A 20,286-nucleotide genomic window follows, 5' to 3' on the forward strand; every position below is an offset into this window, starting at 1 on the left:
TTTGGGTACATATGATATTCAACTGTTGAGATCCGCAAAGGATGGGGGAGATTGAGAGAGAAGTGAAAAAGAAGAGACGAGGTGACAGCTATACGTGAGGGGAATCAAAGGGAGTGGGAGTGTGGAGGTGGATAAAAAGCTGGATGCCAGAACTGAGAGAGAGTGAGTGGGGAAAGTGGGAGCGTGGAGGAGATTTGGATTTGGCCTCGCTCAAAAGGACAAAAGAAAAGCAAGGCAAAGAGGCGGCGGGAGGAAGACGGAGAGAGGGGGAGATGGGATGAGAGTGGGAAGGATGACAAAGATGAAATGGGAGAGTGGGTCAGGAGGGGAGGTATTGAGGGAGGGAGGGAGGAAGAAGGCATGACGCAGGGTAAGGAATGAGATGCTAACAAAAGGGAGGAAAGGGAGGAGAGGAGGCGGGTTCATCTTCAGGAAAGAGTTTTGAGAGGCGTAAGGGAGAAAGAGGAGCTTAAAGCAACAGTTCAACATCGAGGGACGAGTGCTTAAACAGCGTCTTGATCAGAGTTCGATTGAATACGTAGCAACAGCCTGAAGACTGTTAGCTTTGGTTAGCATCAAGACTGGCAACAGGGAGACAGAGCTAGCCTGGTGAATGAGGGGGAGAAGTTGAAGAGGTGGAAGAGAGGAAGTTGGGTGTATCGCAGAAAGAGGAGCACAATTAACCCGTACATTTAAAATGTGATCAATCCTTTTTAATTTCACTCTCACCTTCTCCTGAAAACCCTCCCTCCTTGCAGTGCTTCTCTCTCTTCTCCTCTCCTTCCATGTTCTCTCCCCCTTTCCTTTCCTCCCTTCTTCCTCTCGTCCTTTCATCTTCCGTCGTCTCCAGCTACTCCTCCCCATGTGGCCTCCAAATGCAAAACATTTGATTTCATAACTTCATTTGAGCGTTCGTCCGCACTGTATCAGGGTGTGTGGGTGTGTGTGTGTGTGTGTGTGTGTGTGTGTGTGTGTGTGTGTGTGTGTGTGTGTGTGTGTGTGTGTGTGTGTGTGTGTGTGTGTGTGTGTGTGTGTGTGTGTGTGTGTGTGTGTGTGTGTGTGTGTCCTCAGCATTCGGCATTGCTCTTATTCACATAACACACGTCTCCAGTAAATACATTTTTCAAGATGGCTCCGGGGCTAGTGGTAAAGAGCAAGGCTGAAATGTATTTCTCATTCCAGTCAAACTAATGCAGACTCTTGTCTACCAAATGTGAGTACACGTACCCCACACACACACACACACACACACACACACACACACACACACCTAAACAAATAAATGGAAATACAGTGAACATGCTTCCAAGAGGGGCCTGCAGGAATGGAAAGGCGGAAAAACAAGAGGATAACAGAGAAAGTGTTAGCGGTGGAAGGCGAGGGAATAGCAGGGATGGATGAACACAAACAAAGACAACAGTAGAAATCAAAAAAAAAAAGATAGACGGAAGATTTGGGACCTGGAAGAAAAAGAGGCCCGCAGAGAAAAGTAAGAGGACAAACGGAGTTAGAGTAAAGTGTGAAGGACAGATGGAAAGGACAATAAAGACTGGTAAATGGAGCGAGAGAGAATATGAAACAAAAACAAAAGGAATATGACGCAAAAAGACGGGCGGTGAAAGGCGGCGAGGAGGAAGGCATCGCGCCTCCCTTCTTGTTTTTTATGAATTTCATTAGACGCTTTTAGACAGCGAACAGAAGGAAAAGAGGGAGCCATGCTGAGGAATGGAGAGACAGATGAGTCGACTGCATATGAGGGGAGGGGGGGGGAGGAAATAAGAATTTGGAATCATTGTGGCATGAGGATGGCATTTTGACATCAATTTAGCTGGCAGCCCGAAAGCTACGCTGCCTGTTCGATACGCCAATGCAAACAGGACAGGAGACGGAGGGAGAGGGGGTGGAAGGGATGAAGAGAGGGGGAGGTTATTAATCACAATTTATCAAGGGAGGTGAGGGGGAAAAAAAAGTCTGAATGGTGAGGAGGACGGATGGATGGAAGGGAGAGAGGAAAGACGACGGAATAGGAAGCATAAGACTCACACAAAAAGGAATAATTGTTTTTCCAATTAGGGTGGAAAAGGACTGGAGCTTAAAATGTGTTTAAAGAATCGTTTTGGGTAAACAGAGAAATGTACAGAAGAGAAACAGTTGGAGGGCATAAGTGGAGGAGGACAAGGCAAGGAGGCAGTGTGTGTGTGAAAATATGGACAGCACACACACACACACACACACACACACACACACACACAACCCCGGCAGACACCCACACACGAAAACAAGATCCGATCTGATTAGATTTCCTCTCCTTTTCAGCTCGCTTTCTCCCCCTTATTTTTCTCCGGCCTCACTATCAGCCTATTAATTAATTCCCGCTCTCCTTGTTATGGAGCAGATGGAGGAGCGAGGAGAGGAATGCAAAGTGACTCCGGCGTCCAGGAACGAGATGAGAAAGGCCGAAAGGAGAGAGGGAGGGAGAGGAGAGAGAGGAGAGAGGGGAGAGAGGAGAGAGGAGAGAGACGAGAGAGAGGAGAGAGAAGAGAGAAGAGAGAGAGAGGAGAGAGGGGAGAGAGAGAGGAGAGGAGGAGAGAGAGGAGAGGGGAGAGAGAGAGGAGAGGAGAGAGGAGAGAGAGAGAGGAGGAGAGAGGAGAGAGGGGAGAGAGAGCATGTAGATAAGAGGAGGAGGAAGGAGACAGAAATTAAACAATAGAGAGGCAAAACAGAACAAATGTACCAATGATACAAACAGCGCTCTTATTCCAATATATACTATATTATAAACATATTACTGTGATGCTATAAGGAAAGAAACCAATCATCTCATTAGCTAATTCTATGCAGCCATTGAAGCATCACCCCCGTGCTACACATACTCATTAAACAGCAATAAGTCACTGTCACAATCAACTGTGAGACATAAAAAGAGAATTACCACAAAAACAAACAAGAGCATCGCTAACAGCTTGCCTTCGCGCTGCATTTTTTTTTTAAATGACGCGGAATCTCGGCTTTCTGGTGGAAGCGCGGCAAATATTCACACAACAAAAAGCTTCAGAGCGGTCGGAATTTTAAAAAGTCCACTGCATCACACGAGACCACAGCCGACAATCGCTCTGGAGGTTCCACCTGCTGATTAGCGCTCCTTTAAGTATCGAGGGCGGGCAACTCATGAGTGAAATGACCTGCCGAGGTGAGTTGGAATGAAAAACAGTCTCCATCTGCTCTCGCTATATGCCACATGGTCGGCCGCGGCTGGATTAATCAATTATTGCAACCGTGGAATGATTCTGTGATCAATGAATCGACTAAACGCTTTATTTCAGTCGCGTGGTCACGTAGTCAGAGAGTACACAACGGCCATAAATATCTGTCGGAGGCTTAAACACCCGATTTGAGATCGCTGCCCGAGGTGTGACCTTTAAAGTTTCAACCGCGTATAGGAAGCAGATTTATGTCCCGCGTGATTCACTCCTCCGTTTACGTTTGACTTGTGTCTCGCGCCTGCAGTGCGCCGTGTTTCAAGGCCTTCCTGGGGATCCAGCGTGAGTGAGCGCTCTAACACACAAGGTGGAGATTGGTGTGTAAAATTGATGTGCAGGGGTGCGTTCGAAGACACCACGCCGGTTGATTAAACTTAGATATTGACCCAGTGTCAGTCATCGACATCGACTGTGGTCCTGATTTAGAGGCCTTGGCTTGAAGATGAACTCTGAGAATCATTTGATTTCGACCCTTTAAAATGGACAAACTGCATCCACACGTGCCCCTTTCTTTGAGGCATTACAGTACTTTCTTATGGAAACCCGGACCGAGTCTACAGTGAGTCACAAACACGGCATTGAGTTTGAGAAGTGGGCTCCTCAAGTCCCAGAAGTCCACACGAAGCCTTAATAACCACACGCTCCACTCCACTTAATACACGTATCTACGCTGTGTGTGTGCTTCAGTCGGATCTGTGTTTGCCGGGTAATGTATCTGCGAGCAAAAGCCCACCACATACCAGCATTCATGTGATGTTCTTGTGGCCTTGCAGAGTATCATGTACTGCAGATGTGGGTACTTGAACAAATCAAGTTGTCCTTGTGGCACTTGTTCTTTACTGTAGGGACTGAAATGTTATTCTCAACCCATAATTCATCACCGCTCATTAACTGCTTCCACAATTAGTAAGTTAATCAACTGCAATGTTCAAACTTGATCATTTTTGGTGCTGGGGGATTTGTCAGCCTCCGAAAACTAGAGAGATAAGTGGTTTGGCAATTTGTTCAAATTTATGAAAAACAAATAAAAGTTTCGTAATTAACTTCAGCAATCACGCGGAACTACGCCGGCCCTCAAGATCAGGTGAACTATCTCAGTTAGAGGTTGCATTCAAGTCAGGATTTTAATATTAAAAAGGATGACATTTATGTGGATCACAAGTCTGCAAGAAGGTCCACACGCGACAACTCAACACGACTCTCGAATGCACAGCATTGCACAGCAGTAGGCGCGCGCGCGCGCACACACACACACACACACACACACACACACACACACACACACACACACACACACACACACACACACACACACACACACACACACACACACACACACACACACACACACACACACACACACACACACACACACACACACACACACACACACACACGGCAAAAAAAATGCAAAAGCCAACATAGGCCTCATAAAATGCAATCCAAGTTCTCTCACTCGGAAAATTGCACAGTAGAAGTCACAAACAGAGAAAGAGAGAGGGAGGCCAGATAAATAAAATAAGATAACACACACACACACACACACACAGATTCGTGCCTGCACACACATAAGTACACGTGTAGTTAAAAATGCATCAGCAAACACACTGTACATTTTGGCACACCCACAGAAAGATATCCAACAAACAGTGCATACATGCAACACATGAAGGAACACACCATGTTTGTTATATATACACACACACACACGGGCACACACAGTAAATACACACATGGAGATAGATATGCAAACATAGAGACGCAAGCCTAGGAGTCACAGACCGGCCCCCGGATAACGTGAAAAGTGTAAAATATGAGCTGTGGCGGAACAAAATGGAGGCAACAATGAAGACGGAGTACAGCTAAGAGGAAGAGAAAATGCACGCAATGAACACAATGTGAAGGAGAAGAACAAGGGGAGCAGGACAAATATTGAGGGAAGCACAAGTACAGGAGTTAGCCGAGAGGAAGAGAACAGAGAAACGGCAAAACAGGCAAAGAGAAAACTCAATTCAGCCCCGCTGCAGATAACTAAAGAGAATTAGACAAAGTATTTGTACGACAATGTTCTTGCTCCTACAAATTAAACTTTAAAGGCAAACTAGAGAAGAGGAGGGTAAGACAAGTTGTGTAGGACGACACAGTATGAGAGGAAACAAAGAGGACAGACAAGAGGCAGAAAGAAAGATGTTGGGTTAATGTGGAAACTCCTTTTTAAAGAATAAAGCATACTCATTTCTCATGCACTGCAGGGAACCAATTAAACACAAGTCGAGTTCATTGTGAAGCCCTCAGTCTCAATAGACTGAAATATAAAGTCATCAATCTGAAATATGAATCCTGACTGACGAGTGTTCAAAAGATCGAGCTGGTTGTTATTCTATTCTTCTTATTCTAATAAACCAACAAGTTCCTTAGTCTGCTGAAACTCTGTAGCCCCGAGCCCATTGGGTCCTACGGAGGACTTGGCGCTTAAAAAAAAAAAACAGGTCACAAATATATCCTTTCATTTAAGAAAATAAATAGGAAATGTCCTAACACAGCTGGGGATTGCAGTTTTTAGCACGTCAGTAAATGGAGTAAATAGTGCATTTGCTGTGGACTATTTTCAGCCGTGGGTTGATGCATATTTGACGACGCTGTATGTATTGCAGGGGGGGGGGGACGGACAAAATACAAAGAAGTCTCTGCTGTCATCATAGCGAAGGAATATGTCACCCTATGCTACGTCGTGTGGCTCATGATGTTCTCCTAATCGTAAGACTCGCATTAAACAAGCAATAATTGTCAGCAGGATCAACTGGTGTTGGTTTATGGGATTTGTTGACGTCAGAAAGGACTACGTCAGCCTCGTGTATATACGGTCTATACCGCTGGCATCCGGACCTCTTCTTCCACAGCGGATTCCTGTAACTCTGCATGAAGGATTCGCAGAAAAACCAGACGTACGCTTTCATGGAAACACGCTCGCGCACACCGATGCATTCAGGGACCTTTGCAAATGAGTACCTATACATGTTAACAAACATAGTGATACATTTACATATATATTGCAGAGCAACTCACTGCTTTTCATTTACAGGTTGTACACAAATAAACCAAGCCACATGGAGCCACTGGGTCTTTCCTCTTCATATATCCAAGCTCAGCAGGAAACCATATTAATTAAACCCGATGCAGACTCTTTGCATGAGTGTCTGATGCATGAACGTATACGTGCGCTCGCGTTAGTTAGTGTGCGAGAGTCTCTCCCCAAACCCGGCCCGGGAGAAAGAGGGGATGTCATTTAGAGACATTCAGAATGTTAAAGACAGGCAGGCCTGCTGAGTGCGGGACAGCAACGGGCAAAGTGGCAAAGCTTCCTTAACGTCTAGCCGGGGAGGGATTTCATCTGTCATTTCAACCCCCCCCCCATTATATTCCACTCACATCTCTCCGACTCAAAGGCTGGCGAATCATCCGAATGCAAGCAGCGCGCTGGCATCCCGTCGGTGTGTGTGTATGTGTGTGTGTGGGATAGTGACAACCTAACAATATTGACAAACACACGACCGGGCGATTGGTCGATTCGAACAGACTGCGCTCCAGCGGGTCGACTGTACAGCGCTCGTCCTCATGCAAAGTGGATCGTGGGCTGACAAAGATCCCTTGTGGTGCCAAGACGGGCGCACTCGAGTCAGAAACGAAAGTGACATCTGTATTAGCGAGTCTTCAGCTAGATCCAAGCAGCTCTTGTTGCTCCTCTTTGGAGGCAGACTTGACATTTGAAGTTAGGATTCACTTCACTGTTTTCAGCGAGGGGAGCAGACTAATGTATCCCCCCGTCTGCTGCTATCCCCAAATGCACATCTGTCCCAGGGCCCCCCCCCACCCCGTGATCCACCACCTTTTGATTCTCAATCCTCTGGGTTTTTTCGTCTTTGATACGACTTAGCTGGGAAGCCCCGAGGCCTGCGGGGAAAAGGCTTAGGAGGAATCCAAAAGGGGATTACTGGACGGAACGTATGGAAATTACACTTTAATTTATCATTTAGGTCATGGTAATTCATGCAAATTAGGATTTCATTAATTCCGGCCTTGGGTTTAAATGGCGTTTCTCTTCTGGGGGATCACGTCAGTGTGGTGGCGGGCGGCGGCGGCGGCACAGGAAACATAGTATTTCATATGAAACCTCAACAGAAAAGGTCATCGCCATAGAAACATGTTAGCATTTAGCTCATAGCAACGCTGTGCACGGAGCTGCTGCTGCTGCTGCTGCTGTGCTGCAGCATGGCGGGATACGCCAAGACTTGTTTAGATGTTTATTAGGACTAAGAATGTCCCACCGGTTCCTACTCTATAACCCTGGAACACTGACACTCTATCCATTCATAGTCACATATTTGTGATGTTTATTTTTCATAAAAGTTGTCCCAGCACATACATGGCCCTGTGCATTATGAAAAGAAACAAAAATAAACATTTCATACAACCAGTAACAATGACTGCTGTGATTATAATCATGATGAGCATCCTTCCCATTATCATAAATAGCCTCAACACTCTCTCTCTCTCACAAATTAGAAGCTCTCCTGGTGTGTGGACGGACACACACACACACACACACACACACACACACACACGCACGCACGCACACACGAACACACACACACACACACGAACACACGAACACACACACACACACACATACACACACAGAGCTACATCCCTCATTCTTATTCATCTGCTTACTTCTCAATCACTCACTGTACGCTTCGCTGCACAATTATAATCACCTTAAAATGATTTTATGACGTGCTCACAAAACCAAACAAAACTCCTCTGAGTGCCCGCACACACACACACACACACACACACACACACCAATGCTCAGGCGTACACTGTAACACACATGCTGGGTTCAGTTGTACAGCACAGTGCTTACAGACAGAACGTATACATGCAGGCGATGCGGATTGTTTACTGCCGCATGCGTTTCCTTGAGGTCGACAGAAAGAACAGGAGCATGCAGGGAGGAGGAGGGGAGGAAGGGGGAGGAGGGAGAGAGGGGGGTGTGGGATAAAGAATTCAATAAGCCATGAGCAAAATAAATAAATGAAATATAAGGGGGAAAAGTCCAGAGAGGAGGAGGAGAGAGGTTAAGAGAGGATAAGCAGAAGGTGGAAGGGAGGATGCCGAACAATAAAAAGAAGGTGGAGGAGGACAAGGTAGTGTGGAGGGTAGGAAAGGATACTGCCAATGTTTCAAACAAGCACACACGTAATTTTTAAGCACGCTAATCATCAACGAGTGCATATTAGTACCGAGTCGACCTTTTCCGTGAATATCTTTTCATACTTTGCTCTGCCAAGAAAACATGAATAAGTGCGAAAGGGTCGCGAGAAACCGGAGCGGGGGAATAATCGCTGATGTGGCAGCAACTCCCACGTTCAAAGAGGAAATCAAAAAGCATGAGGCACAGAGAGCTGGAGACGCTGGCTGCTGCAGCCGACGTTCGACGAGGAGGGAAACCAAAGGGAAGGCAGATTAAGAAAGAAGAGAATCACAAAAAAAGAAGCTCCGTGACAAACTGAGGGACGGAGACAAGGCCTTACAATGAAACACCTCATGTGGTTTCACAGTCCTCTGTGGAGTCAAACGTATCTAACCGACGCAGGCCTCAAACTTTTGGTCCGGCTCGGCTGCGCTGCTTTTATTCCTCCTGCGGCTCCGGGTCACTCCGCTCTTCTTTCTATTCACCTCATGTGTGTGTGTGTGTGTGTGCGTGTGTGTGTGTGTGTCCCTGTCCCCCCCCCCCTCGTTTGTCAGACCCCTCCGTCAATTAACACGAGGCATTGTTTCTGTCCGACTTTCTCGCTCACGCTACCTCTCTCTCTCTCTCTCTCCGTCACTCTTTCACCAGCCTGATGAAGACGGAGAGGGGTCATTTAAGACTAATTAGCGGCGTAAACAGACAAATAACCAGGTGCAGCGCAGCCATTTTCTCTCAGGCTCCTTGTATATTAATGCGTGTGCACGCGCCCATCTCCACACGCTAAAGAGGCAGAGACAATGGGTGTTGCTCTTTCTTTCTTTCTCTCTCTCTCTCACACACACGCATACCAAAAGCAATAAAGCCCAAAACAATGCTCACTCAGTGTCTGACGCACATCGTAAAAATATGTTTCTGCATACACTAATTCTCTCCTCTTGTCTGCAGTGTTGTCAAATAAAAAAGCTCTTGTTTTCGGGTTTTTTTAAAAAGACAATATTGTTTGCGGCACCAAACATTATGGCAGCTTCTTTATCTGCTCATCTGGTTGTTGCGTCTCACAGATGAATGCAATGAAGGCATCGCTCTAAAGAACCGCCTGCCTCTCTCTCTCTCTCACACACACACACACACACACACACACACACACACACACACACACACACACACACACTTTCCAAACAGCAATATTACACGGCAGGCTATTCACTCGCCTCATACCAATGTAATGATAGGAAATCACAGTATTAAAACATGAAGCATGAGACAATACCAAGGCCCAACTGTGTTCCACACTTACAGTGAACACTGCGCAGTAATTTCCGGGGAATTTCTTTGACATCACTAACACGTAATGACTTTTTTATTACAAATTTGAATGAGATATATGATCGGCTCAGTGTGATCAGGCTTCACTATGATGGATTTCCAACACAGTGCATTTGATGCTATCGCCATGCGGACGTTCGATACGACGCCGTTACAGCGATCACTACCGGGTTGTCGATACGAAGCGATTAACCTGAAATTATTCAAACGTGACATTTAATCACATTCAATGCGGGTCCTACATGAAAAGGTTTATTATCTGGCCTTCAGAGGTACTGTTTCATTGTGCGGCGGTGTGAATACAGATCACCCGTTAAAGTCTTTCATCAGTCCGTCAATACGGCATCTGCACGCTATTGGATTTCTGTTGTGAAATGAGCATGGGCCAGCCACTGTCACCCTGTGATGGATTTGATGCACTTTGTATAATGACCTTAGAGGTTTTGTTTCCAATACTATGCTGATTGTCCATGGGAATATGTTATTTAGTGCAGCGGAGGAGGAGGAGGGGGGGTGGGGTGGGGGTTGTTATTGTCCTTTCCTGTGGGTTAAAAGCTGCTTCAGAGGAATTTCTTCCTCCTGCCAAGAATGGAAACAAACTGGAGCCGAGATAAAGATGCTGAACAAAATATCGTGGCTTCAATCCATAACTTCCTTCGCCTGTCCTCAAAAACCCTCAGCAGTCAAATTGTATAGCTGCCATCCGATACTGGGCACGTTAGTAAATCAAGTCATGTCACTCTCGTTTGGAAATATAACACACACACACACACACAAGTGCCCACGACCTGTTATAGCTCAGCATGTGCCCATATCAGCAGAAACAGTGTGCAAACCCCCTCTAAACTGTGCCGTATGAAGCGTATGCATGTATTGAAAGGTACACTGCGTTGGTGAGCTGGCGGGTATGGACTTTGATGTCAACATCATGAGCCAAATCCTTTTATTGGAGTGGCCAGATAGAGCTGGGAGAGCCTTTTGCTGTTGTTGTTGTTTGGTGGGGAAAAACGTCAAAGGAATGGTGAGCGGGCCCGGCAGAGAGTCTTGCAGCGTTGCTTGAGATCACTGCAGAGAAAAATGAGCGACTTTGCGGCAGCTGTTGTCGGAAGAAACTGCAAACACAATTTTGTACACAGCTTGGGGCTATTTTGCAGTCCATTGACTAAGCCTGTGGCATTTAAAAAAGGCTAGTTAGTGGGCCCCTGAGTTTAGGTTATTTCGTCACGCGTTTGAAGCTCAACTTTCAAGAGTCATCATGAATAACAACATCTAAAAGCACTAAATTTAATCAGATTCCATTCACAAATGTAATTACCGGAGCATTAATGAGACGCACCGATCGAACAGCTGCTGATTAAAACCGCTGTTTTTTTAATCTTATCGGCCTTGACCGGGTTACTGCCGTTAACAGAAATTAGCAGCTGTTGAGCATTTCCTGTATTCGTCAGTAGCCACGAGTCTGTGCGGCTACAGTAGCTGGACGAGTGGGAATGTTCTTCGGGGACTTTTTGTCCATGTTGAACATGGCAGCCAGTGCTTGTTTGCTGAGATTTGAATAAATGGAGCTTGATGATGGGGCGATGCACCGCCTGGACGAAAGCGCTGCCTGAGAAATTAACAGACTTTGGGGGGAAAAGAAAATGTTTCTTAGACGTTAACATGGTTGGCTTTTATTTTTCGTGTTTTTGAGGAGATATTCTGGAGAAAAACTGGGAAGATCTGCAAATAATCTCGGATGTGATGGTAATTAGTTTGAAATATTGTGATTTCCTGGTGGACCACATGTGAGGGTTTCGTCCCTCACATGTGTACACATGGCCCGACACTCGTCAGCATGAAGTCACACACGCAGCATGAGCCGGGGGAATAATCACACCACTTCAGGATCATAAGGACTCCTGTCCACCAATCTAGCAAAATTTGCAACGTCCCCCCTGACGGCAACAGGCGCGCGCACACACACACACACACACACACACACACTAGCAGAATGCACGCAGCCACTGAGCGGCACACACCCAATGCACAAAGGACAGATCGTTTACAGCTAAATTATGGACAAATTGAACCTTGAGAGAGGAGAAGTTCAAAGGCACAACTGGAGTTGAATGCAGAGGCGGGCTCATCCCTTTCAGACAGTTGAGTCTCACAAACACACACACACACACGCAATATCTTTTACATTTTTTCACAATGTGTCAGTTGCTTATACATCCAGTCAGAAAGAATTGCCTCTATTGTGCAGGAATACTGTGAGACAGGAAGAGCAATGAAAAGGTATTCGAATAATGTCCTTGTGCAACTGTGTTTGTGTCTACGTTGACGCCTTTGGAAATCAAATGTTTGGGGGCGTATTTTATGTATGCCTCTGTGAATGAGGGTATGTGTGTGTGTGTGTGTGTGTGTGTGTATGTGTGTGTGTGTGTGTGTGTGGGTGGGAGCATCCATTCTGATTATAGATTGTGCTATTCCGCCTCCTCCTCACAGACACTTGAATATGCACCAATGTACCACTGCAGAGAGGGACGGAGGCAAAAGCAGCGGCGAAGAGTGAGAGGATGCCTCCTCAGTCAAAAACGTCCCAAACTTGTCAAGCTACCGCCGCCGTGGATAAGCGAGCGGCGTGACACAACAATCAAAGCAATATTGAGAGACGGTGGAGGGAGAAGAAACAGTACCAGCGAAGAAGAAGTAGGAGGGGGAGGGGGAGTGGGAGGGACAGTGGCAGGGGAGAGGATGAGGAGGAAAGGTGGGAGGACATAAGGAAAAATAAATGTTAAGATGGTTAAGAAGGTTTGAGGCGGTAAGTTGAGACAAAAGGCAGTTTGTGTTTTGGAGTCAGAGCCCGACTACAACGGGTATCGGCAACATTACCACAGATTCATATCTGTCTCATACCTGAGTCGATATGAAGGTATAGCCGTCAGCTCTGATCTCACAGTGTTTCATAGTCATACACAGGAGGGAAATGTGTGGCTGCAGCCCACATTTTGCGATACACACTAATTGGCTAGAGAATGTACAACATAATATTCTTTAAAGTAATGTTCTCTGGTGTACAAAAAAACATATTTTACTGTTTAATACCAACAAGAAATGATGCAATACCGGCGCCATCAGATGTTTATCAAACCTCAACTTTAAGACACAGGTAGTCGGACAGGTAGTCAAACGCACGAAAGGATGGCGCAAGAGGGACAAGACAGCTGGATAAGAGAGGGCAGGTGGAGGGAGCGAGCGCTAAGAAGGGCAAGCTCATAAAGGGACAAAGGAAAGATGAAGAGTGGACGAGGCAAAGGTGAGGTAAAGGACACGGAGAGGGAGAGATGAATGAATCGACGGGGGGAGGGAGGATGAATGTGAACGAGAGGAATAGATGACAAAGATGAGACGGATGGAGGAAAGAGACCCAGACGGAGTGATGGGAGTGACAGAGTGAGCGGTCGACACGGACACGAGAGAGAGAGAGAGAGAGAGAGAGAGAGGGAGGGGGAGACAGAACAGGAGGCAATGGCGCGAGGACGAGAGAGAGCACGTGGGGGGGAGGACAGAGGTGTAGAGACGGATGCAGTGAGTCAGCTGAGGACAGACAGATGAAGGGGAGAACCGGAGGGCGAAATGAAGGATGAGATGGAAGAAGGGATGGATTAAGGAGAGAGGGGACTTTGATATGTGAGCAAGTGTTACATTGACCCCTCACCACAGACAGCACCCTATTAGTGACAGTTAGTTCAAACTGCATATCAAGCAGAATCACACACACACACACACACATCAAAGTGAGGGGAATCCGTTCCAGAGAGCATCTAATTGAGGGGAAAACAAGGCTAAGTGCCCATTGACAGGTGGCGCTAACATGCAATCTGTATCTGGATATCTCATCCGGATAATTTCATTTGATCACAGCCCTTTGCGTTCAAACGTGGTATTAAAGTGACCAGGAGGAACTTTTGAACTGATAATGAAACGGTCTCGGACAGATTCACAGCACACGGGCTCGCCTGCGGCGGCCTCCGGTGAGCTCCTCCATCCGGCCAGGAGCAGAGCGAAGGGCTATGTGAAGGCTGCAGTAAAATGAAACACACTACCGCGTTTGTCCACAGGGGGCCGCCAATATCAACACAAAATGAAAGTTCCTTGTAGTAGTTTTAAGCGTTTTCTCGATGCTGCCTGTGCTGCGATCGCTTCTTACCGAGGTGGAACAAAGTGGTTGTTTTTCCAAGTCACACGGAAGTCTCAAGTCTTGGCTAACAAGTCCCAAGTCAGGACCAACAAGTCCAGAGTTACGTCATAGGTCAAGTCCAAAGCTTTGTGTTTCAAGTCGTCACGCAACAAAGCCAATGGAGCGGATGAAGATTTAAGCCGGTGGGGAACATGAACATCTCTACTAAATGTCACGGCAATCCAGTAGTTGTGCAGACATTTTACTCTGAACCAAAAAAATGTCAATCTGGCTTAAACCAAGAGAGGCGAGAAAGAAAGAGTACGAAGGAAAGACCGATAAGGATAAGAAGGGAGGGAGGCTAAGAAAAGAACAATACGCCATGCATTCACAGCAAAGGGGAGAGTGGAAAATAAATTCCAAACGACACATCTCAAACAAATAAATCAGGGCTAAGGGAGTGAAACGGAAAGAAGGGGTGAACAATGAACAACAAGTTAAGGGAGTGCTGGGGAGGCTGAACGGGCATTTCGAATCCAGTAACTCAGACACACGCTAAAGGCAGGCTTCCTGTCATGGCCGCCAGTGGAGATGCATACAAAAAAACAACAACAACAACAAAAACATTGCATTTGGATGTATGCGGCACAAGGGGAGGAGGAGGAAAAAGCGATAGAGATAGAATGAGGATAAAACGCAAAAGCATCCAAGGCTCAACTGCAGCCAGATTTGAGGCAGAGCAAAAAAATCGAACCGGGAATGATTGATGAGGAAGGAATTAGGCAGGAGAGATGAAAAGTGATGATAGACGGTGAGGGTTAGAGAGTCGGGGAATGAACGGCGAGTTTAAAAAAGGGGAGTTTCACAGCTCGGTATGAAAAAAAATACCTCGCTGACAAGTCCATTAGTAACACGGTCGGTTTCAAACCCCCCCCAACAAACAAGAATGAATGTGCTCACACCTCAGAGATTGGGAGTGCAGCCGCGTGAAACGGAAAAAGCTGAGAGACTAATGGATAGAACGTTCAAATAAAACCACAATACAGTCATTTGCACTGGAATGGAATACTTGTCGCCCCCCCCCCCCCCCCGTACACGTCCCCTTCCATTTAGACTGAAGCACGTTGAGTTTCCGCTGGAAAGACTTGTTCCCTTTAGAGCTCGGCCTGAAGTGAAAGCTGCGCAAATTGAAAGTGTTGCTCGCGACAGCCGAAACTTTCGACGTGTGCCGAAATTAGAGTAATTACTGCACTCCTGCCACTTTCAAGTGACCCCAATTCCCCCCCCCAAAAAATGTCAAGATTTCCTCAGGACAAAGAGGATGTGACAAAAGAGTGGTAGGGGATCTGTAGCCAAGACTTTCTACCAACTTGTCGTCTCACTCGCGGGAGCACAGCGAGGCGAGCGCGTCCCCGAGTGTGTCCTTGCAGGTACGGAAAAGCTGGTTCACTATGACGGAAAGGTGCATAAAGGAGGAGGAGTAGGCGGAGGTACAAAGTCTAGATACTTCCCATCTCATTTCCTCCTCACAGATAATAAAGCGTGACATTCTTGGTGAGTCGCAAGATGAACATGTTAGCGCGATATTGCCCGAGTTCTTCGGCGGCCTTTATCCTCCATTTTTAAATGTATTAAATATGACAACGCATTTGATAACGGCGATAGAAAAGAAGGGCAATTCTGGGAGGTTTACATTTGAGATTATCTGCTCTGTGGACATGAAATACATGATTTATGATAGTTAAATATCACATTTTCCTCCAACATTATTGCTTCTAAAAAAAAAATGAAAACCCACAGTAGAGCTGAGCACATTTTAATGTTTCATACAGTGAGATAAGAGGAAAGAAAATGAAAGACACAAAAATCATGCTGGAAAAATAAAAAATAGATTTAGAACAAACTTAAAATGGATTAAAGAGAGAGATAACATAGTGATATATAAATTAAAGCTAAATGGTAAGAACGATGATGCGTTGATACCCGGCATGCCGAGCACCAATCGTGGCTGGCTACACGGGCCTTGATTTGCTTTAATGACACTCCATAAAGCAAAAATATATATAAAAACACTTCCACCTTTTTATGTGGGATATTTACTGCAGAGTTGCTTTGAGGAAGAAAATGGAAATTTTGTTAGGCCTCAATGTTACACGGTGTGTTTTTATGAGACACACACACACACGGCGTTGAGGGGCTTTAATCCACCAACAGTTGGGATAATAACATGTTTCCTTGACTGCCACCTCTGTGTCAAGACCAAGTATGGAGCAAGTGTGTGAACGCACAACTTTTCCAACTCCAATGAAGAACATATGGCAGGTGTACATACTCCTATAAAAACGAGAAAACTACAGCCCTACAAAGAATAAAGAAAGAAATAAAAGACCTAAATTATATTAATGACACATTTTATTGCCGTCACATTTGTCTTTCGGATCTTTATTATCACATTAGCCACATTTTTAAAGGCAAACATGAAGATTTAAGACCTTAACTGACAGGATATACTTAAAAAGTGGACACCACTTTAATCAAAATAACACAAATTAACGGTTTGGGAGAACTAAATTGACTTTGTTTTGTTGCGAGCGGTGGTTGTTTGACTTAATGATCGCCGGGACGTCAATGTTTAACCGATGAGTGGGGTTTTTTTTCCCTCACTGATGTAGTTCACCGTGATGAGACACAAATACAGCGAGACGAATAAAGCGCTTCTTTGTTTAGTTTTATCTCTCACGCAGAGACGGAAGAGACGGAAGAAGCCAAACAACAGACTGATTGAGACGAGCGAGTGCGGCTCACAAAATTGTCTGTCATGTTTGGTTGCCATAGGAACAGGTGGGATCCCCCCCCCCCCCCCCTATAACTTCCTATTAGTTGCACTGATTTGTGAGTCTGTCAGCTTAATTCATTAATTGGGCTAATTATGCAGGGAATCCAATATGAATTAGCGTAATTGTAGCTTTCTGGTGTTTTCTGGAGGGCCTTTATACTTGTACCTGTGTGTGTTTTTGTGTGTTTATATCTTGAGTGTGTGTATTAGTTTGAGACCCGTCTGTGTGGTTTCAGCCGAGCAAATCTCACAGGTCATCAGCGAAGCGGAATGCTATTTATATCGTTCACTATTCTCTCTCGGACCTCATCACTCTGCTTTTCTCTTCACTGATCCCACCTGTCCCTGTCCTACACCCGCCTCTTTGTGCCTTCCATCAATCCCTCCCCCTCGTCTCCTCGACCGTGCCCACACCTCTATACCTCCGCTCTCTCTCCATTCCGGCAACTTTTCAGAGTGGGACGCGTCTAAAACACCTCGACGCTGCAGCACCTGTCTGTGGACAGATGACGCCAAACAAACGCACGCAAAGTGACAACCGCCGCCACCATTCCGGCTGCCCACCTGCCAGCCGCGCTTGTAAACATCTGCTACTTACTCGGTGATTTCTTCGGTGACCGTGTGCTCGACCTGGAGGCGAGAGTTGACCTCAATGAAGAAGTGTTTGTTGTTTCTGTCGACCAGGAACTCCACGGTCCCCGCGTTCTCGTAGCCCACCTGCGGCAGAAAAAGGGGGGAAAAAATGTAAATAACATGAGCAGAAAGCAGTTTTACGGCTCTGAATTATCTAAGTAATGATGTTAGTTGTGTAAACACTCAAGAAGGAGCACTCACTCATCTTAATGAGCCGTGAAACCGAAAGCATTAAAAAAAAACCTGTCTTGTCTCCATGCAAATATGACTACATAAAAATGAGGTGGAAAAAAAATAAGCTTTGTGTTTTATTTGTATGGAGGGAAAAGGGCATTTCTCATAATTTCCCTGCACTGCAATAATTAGATCATCAATCAAACGGGATTTATTGAAAACTCATCCTCATAAAAGCCCGTTTTCACAATCAGAATCACAATCAGTGTCGGGAACAATAAATGTTCAGGAGTTTGTCTCGTCAGTGTTGCTGGTGCAGGGACGATGATACGTCCTCTAAAGACTGGGCCTGACAAGCACACATCAATACACATAGTATATACATCTATCATATATAGCGTGGACAGATAAAGAAATGGTAAAACCACACTACACTTCTTGCGATCGTATCACACCAGCCGCGACGGCAAAATGGGGCCTGGGGCGTAAAGTGAGACCCCATTTCGCCGCGATGACTCACTCACAGACTCACAAGGTGAAAACAACACCGGCGTTGCTGTCGCATCCGGTTAACATGAAGAAACGGAATCACAGGGCGCTGAGAGAATGCGCCAACATGTGAAGATATGAATGCGGATCAGAGCACACGAGGTGGACTTTGATGCTCGTATCTGCGAACGCAAAATGCTCACACTGAACACGTCAATGCGTTTATTTTGGTTGTCAGTTTGTGACTACTCTCAAACCCGGATGTAGGACTTACCATTCCATGCCAAAAGACCATTTTTTTTTTCCCTTTTTGGAAAATAAATGTTCTTATTTTAAAATCGGAACTGCGGTGTTCAAATGTACCATTTAAAATGCAACGGAATGTTTTCTTATACCTGTTTTATTACTTATTCTTCATTTAAGAGGCGATAACACATAATCCAGTATCTAGTCACCTCTTCAGAAATTCTCTTTTTAACTGACTATATTCCTTTAATTACACACGTTCATCATGCACCGACGACTGTTTTAACTTTGAATTATGGCTGTTAGTCATGTTTTCCCCCCCCAACACAGAGATCTGATGCCACACCTGCGTATGACAGTAATTTCGGAAAACTAAATAAATAAACAAAAACTCAACATATAACCGGCTAGTGTAATTATTTTGCCTTGCTAAGATAGGATCCCCCTGAATGTGCTGATCTATGCTTTTCTGTGGGAAGTTGAACATGCCATTCAGAGTAAAACATGATCATTAGGAGGGACAATTAGCATGTTCGTAGACCAACGACAGCGCTTTCCATACTCATCCTTCAAAACTCCACTTTGGCTCGTCTCAGCTCAAGTTTAATTTTGCCCAGTGGGAGCTGCACGCAGAGTGCAATTGCCTTGTAAAAAGCTTTATAAATAAAACGTATCATTATTACCATTATAATTTGGAGACTAGGCGATTACACAGATGATTCAAGCGAAGCAGTCGGATTGGCACCAATTTAACCAATCAGAGCAGCTCAAGTCGCTCAGATGTGATCCAGCCACAGCATTGATTATTCCTATAATCAGTCGCCATGATACCAAATAGAAGACATTTTGAGCGAGGAAAATAACATCCAAACAAATGAAATTAGAGGGCTGCAAGCAATCAAATCACCAAAACACAAGCTGCACAACAGGAAGTCTAATTTACCCAGGAGGCGCAGATGTGAGCAACCCAAGAAAAGGCAACAGCACCACCTACATCTGTAAGTATCTAAAACTATTAGTTGAGCGGACAGTTTGTTTGTGCTTCCCTCCCTCTCTGGAATCAGACTGAAGTGAACAAAGCGGGAGGAAGTGAACGATCTAAACTAATTCCTTCACACCAGTCTTCAAACAGACAAATGCATGTTTAGTCTTTAGTTGTTAAACCAGCCCAGTGCCTTTCGGCGTTTGCGTTCATTTCCAACATTTGGCGAGCGTAAATGTCAGGACGATCAAACGGGCAGAGGAAGCGAGAGGGATGGATTGCGGAGACAAAGATTGCCCTAAGCTAAAACTGCAGCAATTAGAATTTGGCAACTAAAACAAATACGCACAACAATCTCAAAAAGCTCAAAGAAACGTTGATGGAGATGCCGTTATAACGTAGAATCCATGATGCATAATACACAGGAAACACCTGCTCGGCGCTCGTCAGCCTCTCATTAAGCCCATAGCTGGCATAATTAAGCTTGTTGTAAAGAAAACTCTTCTCAGGAGGACATTAGACACAGTTCTGGAGCGACGCACGCACACGCCCACATGCAACACATGTATTAATATTTGCTGCAACCTTGTAAAACATCATCCGTGTAAAAAAATATTCAGAGACTCAGCAGAGTTTCCTCTGCAGAGAGCGATTAATCCCATTTATGGCATCTGTAGCTCCCCACAGGTTTCACCAGAGAGACTCATTAGAGGGATCCCCACACACTTCAATTAAACTGTATGAGCCCCCCCCCACACACACACACAAACACATAAAACCAACAAACACAATGCCCGTCTGTCTGATGTGTGATACACAACCCTTGACCTCGGGAGAAAACAGTCAGGAATAAGAAAACACAATCTCTCTCTCACACACACACTGTACAAATCCATATACACGTGTACTCATTATTTATATATA

At 45.5% G+C, this 20,286-nt stretch overlaps 1 protein-coding gene across 1 annotated transcript in view; it reads right to left on the reverse strand.

Annotated features, from left to right (window-relative positions):
* The window catches only part of pcxb (pyruvate carboxylase b), a 244,169-nt gene that overhangs the window by 180,691 nt on the left and 43,192 nt on the right, over positions 1-20,286 (reverse strand). The window contains exon 10 of the mRNA XM_079185036.1: positions 17,437-17,555. Within this exon, the coding sequence (XP_079041162.1) occupies positions 17,437-17,555 (119 nt within the window). The remainder of the gene's footprint in view (positions 1-17,436; positions 17,556-20,286) is intronic.

The sequence above is a fragment of the Pholis gunnellus genome, assembly GCF_910591455.1.
Source record: "Pholis gunnellus genome assembly, chromosome: 23".
NCBI lineage: Eukaryota > Metazoa > Chordata > Actinopteri > Perciformes > Pholidae > Pholis > Pholis gunnellus.